The 16,548-nt window shown below is 34.1% G+C and overlaps 1 protein-coding gene and 1 pseudogene across 1 annotated transcript; one reads left to right on the top strand and one right to left on the bottom strand.

The window, feature by feature from the left end:
* The first annotated feature begins 3,170 nt into the window (after window positions 1–3,170).
* LOC104089599 (12S seed storage protein CRD-like) lies at window positions 3,171–5,445 on the top strand (annotated as a pseudogene).
* Window positions 5,446–14,645: 9,200 nt separating this feature from the next.
* On the bottom strand, window positions 14,646–16,101 carry LOC138900965 (uncharacterized). The gene is made up of 3 exons (XM_070188637.1): window positions 16,045–16,101; window positions 15,401–15,459; window positions 14,646–15,009 (listed from the first exon to the last, which is right to left on the bottom strand). The coding sequence occupies exons 2-3, from the start codon at window positions 15,432–15,434 to the stop codon at window positions 14,783–14,785; spliced, it is 261 nt and encodes an 86-aa protein (XP_070044738.1). The 5' UTR covers window positions 15,435–15,459; window positions 16,045–16,101; the 3' UTR covers window positions 14,646–14,782.
* Between the last annotated feature and the right edge of the window lie 447 nt (window positions 16,102–16,548).

The raw sequence follows: 16,548 nt of genomic DNA, 5'->3' as shown, positions 1-16,548 counted from the left end.
TCTCCTCCAACTGCTCAAAGGATGACATTTCCTACCTATCTAGTCAATTAAAGATTAAAAGCACCACCCACTTTGAGAAATATTTGGGATTACCCATTCACAATTGCTCCCCTAAAATAAAGGACTTCTATTATATCTTCGATAGCATGCGCACCAAACTGACCAACTGAAAAACCAACTGCCTCAACATTGCTGGACGTACCACGCTTGCAATTTCTACCCTAGCCAGTATCCCTAACTACATTATGCAATTTACTTTTTTACTTATTAAAATCTTGCAAAATATTGATAGAATTATTAGGAATTTTATTTGGGGTACCACGGATAGCAAAAAAAAGTGACATCTCCTCAACTGGAACACTGTTACAACTGATAAATCCACAGGAGGGTTAGGAGTCAAAAAAGCAAAATCCAAAAACAAAGTACTCCTAGCAAGTCTTGCTTGGCGACTATTAAACTACCCTCATTCCCCTCGGGCAAATCTTCTTATAACCAAATACATCAAAAATTCCCCCAAGAACAATTCTTTCATATGGAAGAGCCTTAAGATTGGTTGGGAAATTTGCTCTAAAGGCACTGCTTAGATTCCTAACTGCCAACCACTGCGTGAACTTCTAGTGGGGCCTCTAAATAACTCTGATTTAAATCTTACACCTAAAGACCTCTACCAAAATAACACTTGGTCTTTAAATAAAATTTCCTTTGATATTCCTCCTATAGTAATCAACAAAATTAATTCCATTATCATACCTTCTAGTAACCTTCCATACTAAGTTTATTTGGGGGGGGGGGGGGGGACACAGATGGTTCCTTCTCTACTAAGTCCTGCTACAAGCTTATTAACGAGTCTTGTAGTGATCAAGAGCACAATAAAGAAAACTTTGACTGGATCTAGTCTCTATATTGTCCTAACAAGATAAATTATTTTCTATGGCTATGCTACCATGACAGAATTTCATGCAAAAAGTACTTACAATACATTGGCATAAATATAGACCCAACTTGCACGTGTTGTAGAAATGGAGAAGAAGATATCCAACATATTATTTTACGTTGTAGTATGGCCAGAAGTTTTGGCACTCAATCCTACGCCAGCCTCCAAACGAAACGAGCAACAGCCAAAATAATCACTGGCTTCTCTATCTAAGAAACCTCAACCCCCATAGCTTTAACTTAACCATAATGCCCAACATAATAAGCTGGGAGGATCTCTTCCCGTTCATCATATGGAACCTTTGGCTGAACAGGAACAAGAACAACATCAACAATACCTCACATCCTTTATCAACTTCTTCTATCGTAAAACAAGCCCTCGAATACAAACTTTTCACTGACAGAGAAAATAACACTTCGAAGAGAATCCCCCTACGTATCAGTTGGCATGCACCACCTAAGGGTTGGTACAAACTTAATGTCGATGGTGCTTTTCGAAGCTGAAAACTAGTCGCAGGGATTGGTGGACTCATCAGAAATGCTGATTCAAACTGGACACTTGGATTCATAAAATCAATTCATGCAGATTCTCCTATCCATGCAGAACTCCAAGCGATCCATCAAGGATTAACCATTGCAGCAGAACACAACTTTACTCCATTAGAAGTGGAAACGGACTCCACATGCGTAATATATTACCTCCAGAAGGGATACATGACTTACAACAATATTATTTTTGATTGTAGGTGGTTAATGGCCAAAATGGGGCAAGTGGTTCTCAAGCATAACTGCAGGGAAGGGAATGAAGCTGCTCATCAAAAGGCAAGGGAATGATCAAAACAGTCTACCATAAATAAACTTTTGTGTTATGCTGTTCCACCACTTTTTGTCGAATCCAGGATGCTGGAGGACAAAAGAGGTGTTGTTGTAGTACGAACTATGTTATTTAATGTTTATAAAAGTCTAGTTGAACTAGACAATGTTGATGCCATCCAGGGTATCTGTGATAGTAGTAATACTACATGTAATAGTGCTACACTACTTTAGTCTTTATGAATAAAATGCGCGTATTCTTAAAAAAAAAGAATTATTATTCAAAAACTTGTCATCTATCTAATTATATAAAGATAGATTTGGAAAATTTCTTAATGATAGTATTTGCTTAAGAAAAGCTCCAGTTTGGGCTTGGACTCGATTTGTAACAGCTTGTTTGGATTATTTTTACATATCGTTTCATAATGTATCGTATTGTATTGTGTTGTATTGTATTGTTTGATGAATACAATATTTGGATATATTGTATCATTTGCCTTCGTTTCATAATATCACACACCAATAATATGAAAAATAAACTTGCAATATTACTGATAAAAATAGGATACGAAATAGAATATTATATAAAAAAGTGTGATAAATGATAAAATATGATTATTTAATAATAAAGAAGGGTAAGACGAGAGGGGAAAAAAGCAGAAAAATGACGCTAGCCCACCAAATTTGTCATTCTATAAAATGACATTTTTTATCGTTATATAACAATGAATTTAAGGATATAATACAATAAAATTTAAGTAATAATCAAACCAAATATTATATTTGAAGTAACAATACGATATAAAACAAGCTGGCCTACAACGTAAACCGCCACCTTTATAAAGCCTGCAACTCTTCGATTCACATTCAATCTGTTTCGCAACAGCGCCGCCTGGAATTTCCCCGGTAATCTTCTTCTTCCTTTTTAGTTTTTGCAATTATATTTTGAATTATGAATCGTGAAATTGTGAATTGTGAATTGTGAAATAATGTAATTGCGATTTTATTTTGAAACTAGTGAATATATATGCCCTGCATTATTTTGAATTGTACTGAAATTGGGTGGAACAGAGAAATTGGTGAAATTGTAGCGTGTGAATTGAATTGAACTATACAACTTGAAATGTTTTCTTAATTCTACGGTGTTATCACTGAGAATTCATAGATTTGATATGTCGACATATTTTCTGAATATTATGTGTGGTGATTGATGTTTTATAGTAATTTAGTTCGTTTAAATATATGACAGAAATTAATTGTTGTTTGTTTGATCCAGTTATTATTTCATATTAACTTGAGGTAACGAGAGACTGCAATAGCGGAGCTATGTATGGTGAACAGGGTTCAATTGTATCCCCATTATCAGAAAATTGTACTTCATATATAGGTAAAAAAAATATGTATGTGTATATATATATATATATATATATATATAACTTGTTGAATCTCCTTTATATAGAGAATTTTTTACTGTGGTGTTTCTTGAACCCTTGACAGAATTTCTAGCTCCGCCCGTGTCGGATATCGCTCCACCGGTAGGGGAGAGTATGGGTATAGAGGACAGTTTTATTGGGAAGAGTATGGATGAGTGGGGTGGTTTCAAACTTCACTATGTGTGGGCAGATTTTTCAGTGCGAATGAGGGCAAAGATGGTGTACGAAGGAGAAGGTGGTAGATGGGAAGACTTAATCTCAACATAAAATTACTCCACTAAATAATACATTGTTTGGTTGGTTGGCAGTATAAGAATAAATAATTTGGTGGGAGGCCTTATGTGATGTGGGAATCTTGTTGTCCATTATTTTATGCAGTGTACAATGTGGAATAAGAATATATGTATTGGCAATGCAGGTATTAACTTATTTAAAGACTCAAATGCCTATTTAAAGTAAGTAATACATGTATAACAATCTCTTCATTATTAATCAGTGGATAACAATCCTTTGTTATCAATCCCTGCAGAAACATTTCCCATTGTTTCTCACATAACTAGTATGTGGACCTAACGATTGTATTCTTGATTTCGAACTCATGTGGTTTCCCCCAATTTGGAATTTTACCGGAATACGTATAGCATCTCAAGGATTTTTGCTTGCTTGATTTTAGCCAAATAAAGGATTGTAGTCTTAGTGATGTTTGACTTAATTTCTTGATAGTTTCTGATTTGTGATGTTCAGCCCCAACAGATGTCTTCTCCCACCTCTATCTTATTGCTGTTTTGGTCTTTGGTTGTGACCCTAGTGGTGGAGGATGTGTGGGTTTAATTGGGTTTGGTGTGCTTTGAATTCTGGTGGAGAGAAATCACTTTGCTAAAATTATTTCTCTCATGGCAAAATGGTTAAGCTAATAAATTAACTTTGCAGGCCTGTATCAGCTGAGAAATTTAGACTCAGTTTTCATGTATTTTCTAAAGGGATTTCCATAGTTAAAGAAGTTGTTGTGTTGCTTGTCATACCAGGATAGTTACTTGTGTGAAGATATTTATAGATCCACGATCCACATTAAGGCTCCTGATTTTAGTGCTACTGTTTTTGGGCTCTCCATCACTTAATAGATGATGGATTTGCTTTTCAGGGTAACTATTCATTGCATTCCTCTCTAATCATTTATGTGAATTCAGGTACGGGTGTTGCTGGTATTGTACTTCCTGGAAAAGAAGAGAAAGTAGTAGCCATTAGAAAGGGTGATGCTATTGCACTTCCTGTTGGAGTTGTCACATGGTGGTACAATAAAAATGCTACAGAACTTGAGATACTCTTTCTTGGTGATACCAAAACTGCAGTTAAATCTGGTTCATTCACTGACTTCTTGTTGACTGGGTCGAATGGCAATTTCTCTTGTTTTTCACCTGATTTTGTTGGCAGAGCATGGAATTCGGGATAAAGTGTTCTCAAAACTCTTGTTGGTCCCCAGCTTGTCAACAGTATCGTCAAGCTTGATCCACCCTTTGAAATGCCCGATCCTAAACAGGACCAAAGAGATGGCATGTTACTCAACTGTGAGAAAGCAGCCCCGTCCCGCTTTGACACTAATGGCAGTGGAGAGATATTGGATTTGAATACCGAAAACTTGCCAATGATTGGCGACATTGGACTTGGTGCTATTCATGTGACGTTAAATGGAAGTGCTGTGTACTATCCTGAAATTTCTGTTGATACAGCAATTCGGGTTACTTATATCGTAAAAGGCAGCGGCACAGTGAAGGTGCATGATTCCGGTGGTTTTGTTGCTGACAGACCCATCGAAGCTGGTGAATTGTTTGTTGTTCCAAGGTTATTAAGCGTGTCGAAAATTGCTGATCCTGATGGCATGGAGTGGTTCTCTGTTGTAACCAACCACAATGTAACTTTTATATATTTGATATCAAATTACTCTGCATTATGGCTATAAGTAGATTCTAATCTTAACCTTTTCCTGTTGCAGTCCAACAACTATCTCAAACTCGGCAGTTGGGGCCTCATTTCTGAAGTCTCTATCCCCACAAGTTCAAATTCTCCAGGCTGCTCTTAATGTGCTCGATATGTAGAGAAGCATCCAAGATTGATCAATCATGTGATTCTTTCTTTTTCCTTCAAAATTAGTCTTAGTAGTCCCTAGCCATGTTAAATATAGTATTATAGCGGTTCTGGGAAGGCTTGTTCTAGATCTGCTTATGGTTTTCAGTTTTCTAAACAAGTGTTGCGTCCTTCTTTTCGTACATATGATGTCTTTGCTTTTTATAGTTTCCTTGTTGAATTTGGTTATCCTTTCCTCTTTCTATGTACTATACTAGTTTATGTAAATGAAGTACACCAGCAAGGCAATATTCGGGCACTTAGCAGGTTCTGGATGGGTTAGACTCCTATGGCTAATCTTGTTCTAATCTAAAGTTCTGATTTGCAGAAGATATGTGCAAAAACATCTGTTAACATTGTCTCAACAATACAGTACAATATAATATAATACCGTATAAAACGATTAATGACTGTTATCTTCTCATCATGCTCTTTCTGTAGTTTTGAAAGCTCTGACTTCTTCTTTTTACTTGCATATGTACTAATTTTACAAGAAATATTTATGAATTTCAATTTTATATTGCCTCCATTTTAATTTACGTGAACCTATTTTCTTTTTAGTCCGTGCCAAAAGAATGACTCATTTCCATATTTAAAATTGGGAAAAATTACGTGACACATCAAACATTTACACTGTATTTATCATTTGTACCTATACTTTCTGAAAATTTACCATTCGTAGCTATATTTGAATTTTATAGCAAATCCATGAAATAAGAGATTAATTGTTTTGAACTGAAACAAGAGAGCAATAAGCTCTTGTAACTCAGTTGGTTAGAGAGTCCGCTTAGTTAGGGGAGGTCTTGAGTTTGACTCTCAACAATTTTATTTTTATGTATTTTTGTATTTCGCCGTAATTGTATGCGTTGCGCGAACAATTACAATCGATACATGTTGTATCCTTTGTATACACCCATGTATAATGTCAATACAAGTTGTATCCTTTGTATACACCCTTATATTCCGTCTTAGTTGCACGAACGAATACAGTTGACACAGGATGTATTTGTTGCACGTTGTATACAAGTGATACAAGTCAATAACAATTAAATAGTAGCTACGAATGGTAATTAGGCAAACTATAGTTATTAGGCTCTAAACAATAGTGGTTTATGAAAATTCCTCTTAGAATTGTTGTTCCAAGCCCGCGCCTGGGAAGACATCAATCGCGGGGTTGAATTTTCGGGTGATTTAGTTTTTATTCCTTTTTTTCTTGTTTTTTGTAAAAAAATATTAAGTATAAAAATAAATTACAATCTGTAACACAAAAAAACATGGGAGAGAAAGTTCTTTACTAATTTCTATCTTTTTATTTGTGTTCTTGTATTTTTCTTCCTTGTTCGTATCACCATTAAAGGAGGGGACCAAAAATGCATCACCGGATTTGGAATTCTCCAGCGATGCTACGTGGCGGCAATGAAGTGGGGGTCGAGGGGTGCGGCTGTTTAGGTCTTTTGGAATTAGATTTTGTGATAAATTAGGTTTATATATAGGGTAAAAGGAATGGATTAAAAGGAATGGAGGATGGGATTTTTAAAAAGAAATGGGGTGGGTCGGCTGGGTCATAGGGGTATTGGAACATGGTTGGGTTATCATAGGAATGGATTCAAGAGAGGGATCCGAATTGGGTCAACTCTTGTCCGAAATTGGACCTTCTGATGGGCTCTCTCATGGGCACCCTCTTTTTAAAATAAGACATGGTATCAATTGATCCCAAAAAATAAACGTCTCTCTTCTTTTAATGAAAGGTACTAAATTAAAGTGAACCATATTATAAAATTTACTCCATATGAGTTATGGACAAACAAGAACTCCATTTGAGTTTCTTTTTGTAACTCTTGGGTATTATGTTACTTTTGTTCATAATCCTTTTTACCCATCTGAAAATTAGGTCCAAGGGGAAGTAAATGTGTCTTAATACAACAATAACAACAACAACAACAACAACAACAAACCCAGTGAGTTCTCACAATTGGGGTTTGGGAGGGTAATGTGTACGCATAGCTTACCCCTACCATTGGAGGGTAGAGAGATTGTTTCAGATATACCCTCGGCTAGAGAATAGATGAAAAGAAGCATAGGCCACAAGTAGTAACAACAACAGAAAATTAAGAAAATCAAAGCGAGAAGATATCAATCGATAGCAATCTACGAGTAACAGTGATGCATACTAATACTAATGCTACCGGTTTGAAAAGGAAAAAGCAAAATGAGTCTCCTTCATGTGTCATTACCTGTGTCTTAGCTCCATCATACATGTCATTGATCACCCTAATGTAAGTTACAGACATACCTTCAGCCTTCGAACATCTTCATAGAACCTTTCTCAGGACTTTGTCATATGCTTTCTCTAGGTGAATGAACACCATATATAAGTCCTTCTTCATCGTATGCTTTCTCTACATAAGCCACAAGATTAATGGCCTCCGTAGTCGATCGAACCTAGCATAAAAGCGAACTGGTTCTCGGAAATAGACACACTCCTCCTCATCCTCCCTTCTATCACCCTCTCCCAAATTTTCATCATGTGCTTAATACTTTGATACCCCTATAGTTATTGCATTTTTTTTTATATCACCCTTGTTCTTGTATAATGGAATTATTGTTCTCCACCTCCACTCTTCATGCAATTTCTGCGTCCTAAAAATAGCGTTAAACAACCCATAGATTCATTTTGGACTTACAGTACTTTAATATTATAAAATAATTATGGACTTAACTTTGTGTATCTTTTGATTAGAAGATGCATGTTAAATTGATCATGCTTTTTTCATTTGCATAAGACAAATTCATGTCACTTTTCACATAGTTATTTTGAGAGAGAAAAATAGCTATTCTTTTAGAGTGTTAGATGTCGCTCAAAATGACAATTCTTTTTCTTTTAACGGAAAATAACGAATTTTCTCCATGTGTTATTGCAAAATTTCTATTTTTGATATTTACGTTAATACATTAAGCATATTTAGCCTTCAAGTAATTCAAAAGTGCAATTTTGATTCTTGAAAGACTAGTAGTGCTAGAAAATTTTAACAGGATAAACAAAAGGCAGAAGACTCAAAAAAAAGCTAACAGCAGACTTCATTGTGAGGTGAAACTTCTCTGTCACTTCCAACGAGATGATCAGAATACTAGATCCCTCCTTTGCTGCTAATCTCAAACTTGGCTCTTATGTTATTATATGTGGACTATCAAAAATATCACAGAATTATTGTTTGCTTCAGTCACTGTTGGATAAAATATAGTTTGTGAAATAAATTTCTCTGAAACAAAGTTGTTTCAGACACTGATGCAAATAAGATGAGGAAGGCATAGAACTTTCTACATTACAAATTCAAAATTCATTATTTAAATAAGCACAATTTTATGGCTTTCTTGGCTTTAATATTGTTTCTTTGTCAACTTCATTTTTGTTTTCTTCCAAATTCATATTTTAAGATCTCTTTTTTAGGAAATTTAAATGGCAAAAACAGCCTCAACAAATGCTATTGTTGTAGCATAGAGATCCTCTATCTTGGGAAAGTTACATTGCATCACTTTTCATTTATCTATCTTTTTTTGAATGTTAGAAATTAGAAGTAATATTTTTGTTAAAATTTTATAACACCATTAGTCTTAGGGATCATAAATTTGCACGTTAAGATTAATTAGAGGTTAAATAGTCTTAGCTGACTAACACATTAAAACAGGAATTATGTAACAATATAGGGACCAAAAGTATTATTTTTCCTTCTTTTAATATAGTTCTTCCCGCCTTCGAGCTATCCTCTCTATACTGCACACACAAAAATCATGACTTCGCGCGTGTGCTCGTCTCCAACGAAAACTCTTGCTCGTTAAATCGCATCGCAATCCTCCCGATCAGTAATGTGAAATAACTGTACAAAAATATCACGAATTGTTAAAAGCTAAATTATAAAACATCAACACACCACTACTTGCCACTCAATTGTTCTCGATCATTTTTGATCGTATCATTACAATAAGACAATTTTTTCGTAAACGACCATCATTTCTTTTCCTTTCATAATTCTCCATTCCTTACCAGACAATACCTTTTTCTTCTTCTCATTTTATTTCACTTCATTATTTTATTTTAATGGTAAGGATTTTCATACTTGATTAAAATCGAGATACTTATTTTTTCCTTGTGCTACTTTTTGTAATCTTGTAAAGGTTTTATAACACTACGTTAAAAACTAAATCACGATCGTACAAGAAAAAATAAAAAAAAACATAACCTAGTGACTATATCTACATTTCATGATTAGACAGCCTTTTTCCTAAAGGACCACTATTTCTATTCCTTTCATAAACCCCCATTTCTTATTGAACAATATGTTTTCTTGTTCTCATTTATTTCACTTCATTGTTTTGTTTTAACGGCAAGGATTTTCACACTTTTTTTTTTAGGATTTTCACACTTAACTAAAATTGAGATGCCTATTTTTTTTTTTTTGTCACACCCTTTTTTCCACCAGCAAAAAATAATATGTGGATTAAAGGGTTTTTTCAATTAAAGTGACAAAATTAAGTATGGATCATTTTATTTACAGAGTCGCCACTTTGATATGATTTTGTTGGTGTTTCAAGTCACCTTTTATTTGAATCCCTAATCAAAGGGAGGTTTGACTCTATTTTTATTGGTCTGCAGAAACAGAAGATCGGGTAAGGAATTGTTTGACCAGGGAGATGGTGTAAGGCACACCCCGAATCTCGTGGTTCTAGCACGGTCGCTTTTATTGATTAAATTTGGCTTGAATTATTTTTGGATAAAGTGTATTTTATTTGCCTTAAATTACTATTGTCTAGTACCGCTTAATAATTAATTGAATTTTTTTAACTTTGGCCTAGGAGCATATAAGCACACAAGGTCTTTATTTAATTACATGTACTAAATCAAGGAATGTGTCGGTACACATGGTTTAAATACAATTAATTACTGAAAAGCATAATTTATTAATTAAAGGTCAAGGAGCGAGAATGCACACGCGACCATTTTATGAATTAAATGTTGACCAAAGATCGTGTATTAACGCATGGTCAACATTTGAAACGTGCCTAAAATTGCCAATCGTTTAAATTAATTGAGAGAGATTAAGCATTGAATTTTTTTTTTATAAAAGAAAATCTGATTTGTATTTATCGAGATTATAAATAAAATAATAAAAAAATTAAGCCAACTTATCAATCTAAAAGGGCTGCTTGTTATTAGTTGAAAGTGAACCAGCTACTTTTAAAAGAAGATATGGGCCTCAGCTTATTAATTGGTATTGGGCCAACTTTCTTTATATATGCAAAATGGTCTAGCAACTTGTTAAAAGAACAAAAGAAATAGACCAGCAACGAATTTAAGGAGACATAATTCATGTACTTTTAAAGGCATCGGGCCTATTATTAGTTATTATGAAGCCAGCTCTACTGTGATTCTAGTTTTGGCCAAAATAATTTGCCTACTTAACGCCCAAACCAGACCATCGCCCCAAAAGTACGAAACCTCTTGTCTAACTATGTACTACCTTTTAACAGTGAAGAAACACCACTATATGTAAATTAATTTTCCAATAGTTGATACCATAATTAAAAGAATTAAGAAATTAACTAGCCATGAAAAGAAAATTCACCAGAAAGAGAAAATAGAACTAACCCTCCTACATATTATTTTAAATGCAAGAACTCTTAGTATACTATACTAATTAATGAATCCAACTTATTTTACTAACACAGTGTTCATACTTAGTTTTTGAAGCCCATACACTAAACCAAACTCAACATGGAACCTAAACTAAGCATGTGATTATATTATGGTTTTTATCATAATATAACATTGATCCAGAATAACTTAAAATGAATAACTTATGCCAACATATCACTACAAGAAGTCACAGATTCTTCATACATGAGACAAACACTTCTTTTAGTAGCATAAAGATCTAACCAGAAAGTTACAAGAATATTCAGAAATCAAGTAAGGACTTCATGCTTCTATTTCTTTGAAAATGAACTACTTTACAAGCTAGAAAAGTTACCTAGACTGCAAATTCGAAAGCAGGACAATAGTAATGGATTTGGCTTCGTATATCACTATCGAAACACATCAACCAATCCAACAACAGCAACAGACCAACAACAATCTTTTAAACCCGATTCAAACCAGAAGCTCAAACCAAAAGCATAATGACTTAGGAAAAGAAGAAAGAACTCACAAACTTTCAGTTTTTCAGCTTACTTTTGGATGTTCAACTGATGATTTTTCTTAAGTTATGTCTTTCTTTTTTTCCGAATGTAAAAGATGGTCTCTGAGTAATGCAGGGTAAGACTGCGTACAATAGACTCTTGTGGTCTGGCTCTTCCCCGGACCCCGCAAATAGCGGGAGCTTAGTGCACCGGGCTGTCTTTTTTTTTTTTAAGATGGTCTCTCAATGCAAGAATCCGTCCCTAAAGTGAGGAGAAGACTAGCCCTTAAATAGGCCAAGAAAATCACTTTTGGATAGATTTTGGTTCACCAAAAGTCTGTCCAAAAGGACTGACTTTGTGTGCTAAACATTATTCAAAGGCTGTCCAAAAGGTGAAAGGACAACGTGAAAATCTTCTATGTCAAAAGCAAGGAGAAAAATATCATTTTCAGCCACCCTACTAGTAAAAAGTAGACTACTAGTACCCTATTTTATGATAAAATAACCTAAACTTCAGCTCTTACAATATTAGTATCAAACTATGTGATTCAAACCAAATCAAACTCAAACAACTAAGAATTGACAAAACAGAAACAAGATTTAAAATGTAATCAAACTAGGTATTCACACAAACTAAACTAAAGCCAATCGATTTATGAGAATTAACAGTAGACGACAAAAATTAGGAAACGCTGCCGAAAATAAAACTTAAATAAATATTGATAAACTATCGAACAACGATTAATAGCAACCTAAGCAAACGACTAAGTACCTGATTCAAAAATATTAAGCAATGACTAAACATTGAAGAAGGCTAATGAAAGTAAGCTTGAACTAACGATCACAGCTTAACAATTAATTGAAAACAAAAAATTAAACTAAAACTTACACTCGGGTGGGAAAAAAAACATAAATTATGAAGGGGGTAGATTAGTGTGCGAGCTTATACCAAACTCTGGGACATCCGACGTCGAATCGAGCAACGAGACGATGCCGAGGATGCCAAGAGGTGGTTGTCCGACCCCGAGGCGCATATTTCTCTTTGGCAGACGCTAAACCAATAAATTTCGGTGTCTTGCCAAAAGGAAACAAATGCATTTGGTTTAAAAAATAAAAGACGGAGAAGCAGCGGCGGTGGCAGTGGAGCCGCGTGGCAGTGAGGTGGTCGCCGGATTTGGGACTGAAACTAATGAAATGTTCTAGATCGTGTAAATATTTACAAGTTCATGTATGTATTATGGGGGTAAAGTGGCCTGAAAACTCACGAATTTGGGAAAATATAAGGGGTTAGGGTTTTGGATTTCTTCCTATTCGCGGAGATCGGTGAGGTTTTGGGAGATTTGAGTTGAAGATATGGAGAGATGAGGAGGAGAGAAGAAGATTGGTGGTAATTTTGGGGGTGTTTGGACCAACACCGGCGGAGGCGCACGGTGGTGGCAAGAGAGAGTGAGAGAGAGGAGAGAGTGAAGAGAGGGGTCTCTAGGGTTTGGGTTCTTAGAGAAATGGCAAAAAATCTGATTTTAAAAGGCATTTATACCTCAAAGTTGAACAAATGAGAGCCGTTGGATCAAAGATCATAAATGGATGAGATCAAGTCTTCATATTACTAAATGAAACGACGTAGTTTCAACATAAAACTACGCCCAGTCAATCTTAGAATCATCTTAGACTGGGTTAACATGATTTGGGTTGCTACTTTGCCTCAAATTTCGGTCCAATTTGGATGAAAAATAAAGAAACCCATTCCCTTGAACCTCACAACAATTAATTAAACTAAAATCTAATTCAAAATATACAAATACACACATAATAATCCTAAAAATTATAATGTGGAAAAAAAAAGAGAGCAAAAATTAGACATTTACATTTTTCCCTATACTACTTTTTGTAATCTTGTAAACTACGAATAGTTAAAAATTAAATCACGATCGTACTAGAAAAAGTAAAAAACATAACATAGTGACTCTATCAATATTTCATGATTAGACAGCCTTTTTCCTAAAGGGCCACTGTTTCTATTTCTTTCCTAAACCCCCATTTCTTATTGAACAATATGTTTTCTTGTTCTCCTTTATTTCACTTCATTGTTTTGTTTTAATGGCAAGGATTTTCACACTTAACTAAAATTGAGATGCTTATTTTTTTCCCTTGTACTACTTTTTGTAATCTTGTAAAGGTTGTATAATACTATGAATAGTCAAAAACTAAATTACGATCCTACAAGAAGTCATAAAATACATAACATAGTTACTATATCAACATTTCATGATTAGATAGCCTTTTTTGGTAAAGGACTACTATTTCTTTTCCTTTCATAATTTTCCATTTCTTATTGAACACTTTTTCCATGTTCTCCTTATATTTAACTTTATTGTTTTGTTTTAAGGAAAAATTACACGACACATCAATTATTTATATTGTATTTATCATTCATAGCTATATTTAAATTTTATAGCAAACCCATGAAATAAGAGATTAATTGTTTTGAACTGAATCAAGAGAGCAACAAGCTCTCATAACTTAGTTGGTTAGAGCGTCCGCTTAGTTAGCGGAGGTCTTGAGTTTGATACAAGTTGTATCATTTGCATAAACCCTTGTATTTCGCCTTAGTTACATTTGATACATATAGTATTCGTTGCACGAATGAATACAATCGCGCAAATGGATACAGTTGATACACGTTGTATTCGTTGCACGAACAAATACATTTGGCACAAGTTATATTCGTTATGCGTTTGAATACAAGTGATACAAGTTAGTAACAAATGAATAGTAGCTACGAAGAGTAATTAGACAAATTATTGTTATTAGGCTCTAAACTATAGTGGTTTACGAAAAATTCTCTTATTTTAATGCCAATCAGTGAGAGTTGCAGGCTTATAGAGGTGACGCTTTATGCTACTACCACTTGCAAATCGAGTCCAAGCCCAACTTGGAACTTTTCTTAAGCAAATACCATAAATAATTTTCCAAATAAAAATTCACATGCATAAAGAGTTCTCTAATCACTCCTCTTTATACATGGTGTGGCTGAGTGAAAGTTCAACAAGGACATTTTTGCCCTTAGAATAACTTTTTGTCGGTTCGAACTTGTAGGTACATCGAAACCATATATTACGTGTTGTATTTTTATCATTAAATCAAAAGTCTGGAAATAATGGAGTAGACAAATTCGATGTATATAATACAATACGATGTAAAATGGTACATTATGAAAATTTATTAGTTATAACGATAAAATACATATAATACAATACGATGTAAAACGGTACATTATGAAACGAACAACCCGAACAAGGTGTTAAGGTACTACTCCTTTCCCTTTAATTTCTTATCCAAAAGAGAATCATATTCATCTTTCATACTTTGATATTTTTCACTCAATTTTCTGAAAGCATCTTTCTTCTCCTCTGAAATTTCCTTCTTTTCCAATTGGAGCTTCATTTCTTCTTTCTTTTTCTTGAGCTCATTGACAATTGTTATCTTCTCATCATGCTCTTTCTGTAGTTTTGCAAGCTCTGACTTCTTCTTTTTACCTGCATATGTACCAATATTACAAGAAATATTTATAAATTTTAGTTTTATAACATTCTTTTACGAGTCTTGGCCAAAATTAGAAGCTAACTTTTTATTAGTCAATGTCAAATTAAGTTTATATAGGCATTTCATTAGGTCAAGCAATTGCCATGGTTCAAAGTAAACACGCTACTTAGTTATTATTATGTTTGGACTTTTAGCCACTTAATTAATTGTGCACACATCGACTAAATCCACCAGGTACCTAGGTACTATTTTTCACTAGCACAAGTATCAAATAATCTTGTGCATCAATGCTTAGATAGATTAATTTGATGTACATGATCCTTGATCTCTCAATAAAAGAAATTTAGATGGAAGATTAACAAAAATCATGTAGAATATACATACCTGAAAAATTGAATGAGCTGTTGCCGTCCTCCATAATTTCAAAACAATTTCTGCCAATACTGAAAGTCGTAACGATATTAGAAATTCTGTTTTTATTTTACTTTAACCAAACTTAAAAGGTAAATAAAAGATGATATAATTATGTATTTTCATGTCTGTGTCAGATTTTCATGAAATTCCTTTTAATTTGTTGCTAAGTTTGCATTAAATTGCACACTTAGTGATTCTATATGATCAAAATAATTTTTTTTTCTTTTCATTCTTCTTTTATCCTTAAACTCTGGAGTTTCAATTTTCAGCTTGTTTAACAATGGCATTTCGATGTTAGACTAAGAACTAATATATAAAAAGGAAATGTGTAATTCCCATGAACGTAAATTATTATGACCAAATGTGAAATGACTATGTTCTACAATAATCAACTGTATATAGGAGTTTGTAACAAAAAATGAATAGACCAATTCCAAATTTGCCAGAATACTCATAAATATATGAAGTTAATCACGCTAAATATTCATAAGTTGGTCATGCAAACATTACAGTAAGTTATGTGTATTGGTGGGAGGTAGCAAGTACTCTATAAAATTATTTAAAGTGTATTTAAACTGACTCGGACGCCACGGTCAGGGAAAAAAGTAACTTACCTTTGGTATCAACTTTTTAAGCCACCTTGTGTTCCACCTCTACGGACTAAAACTATCAACTATGAGAATCCTTTTATAAGTTATTTATCACAAGCTTGGACAATTCTGCAGAAAGAATACGTACTATTCTACGTAAAATGCAGGTCAGTGCATAAAGTATCCGGCATTCACGTAGGGTCCAGAAAGGCTACGCCCTAAATGGCTGCTTCTACAGCTCGAACCCATGACCTATAGGTCACACGAAGACAACTTTATCGTTGTTCTAAGGGTCCCCTTCAATATGACAATTCCTTGTATAAAATATAAAATGATAAATAAATAGCGTTTTTCAAAGTGATAGTCTTGTTCTATACTGTGATGACCCAAAATGTCATCTTTAAATTTAATAAGTAATTTTGTGTTCTAAGATCTCTAAAAGCACCATTTATCATTTCTCGACTTGCGTGCGTAGTCCGAAATTTTTTTCGGAAAGTTCTCATGTGAAAAATGAATTAAAATGTGAAA

Source organism: Nicotiana tomentosiformis, chromosome 11 (genome assembly GCF_000390325.3).
Source record: "Nicotiana tomentosiformis chromosome 11, ASM39032v3, whole genome shotgun sequence".
Taxonomy (NCBI): Eukaryota; Viridiplantae; Streptophyta; class Magnoliopsida; order Solanales; family Solanaceae; genus Nicotiana; species Nicotiana tomentosiformis.
The sequence above is the reverse complement of the archived record's forward strand: the minus strand, read 5'-3'. Positions and strand labels throughout refer to the sequence as shown.

Coding starts and splice junctions, on each gene's coding strand:
- LOC138900965 (XM_070188637.1), bottom strand. CDS start 15,434: ATGGAGGACGGCAACAGCTCATTCAATTTTTCAG. Junction 15,010..15,400: donor CAGCTCATTCAATTTTTCAG/GTATGTATATTC, acceptor GTACATATGCAG/GTAAAAAGAAGAAGTCAGAG.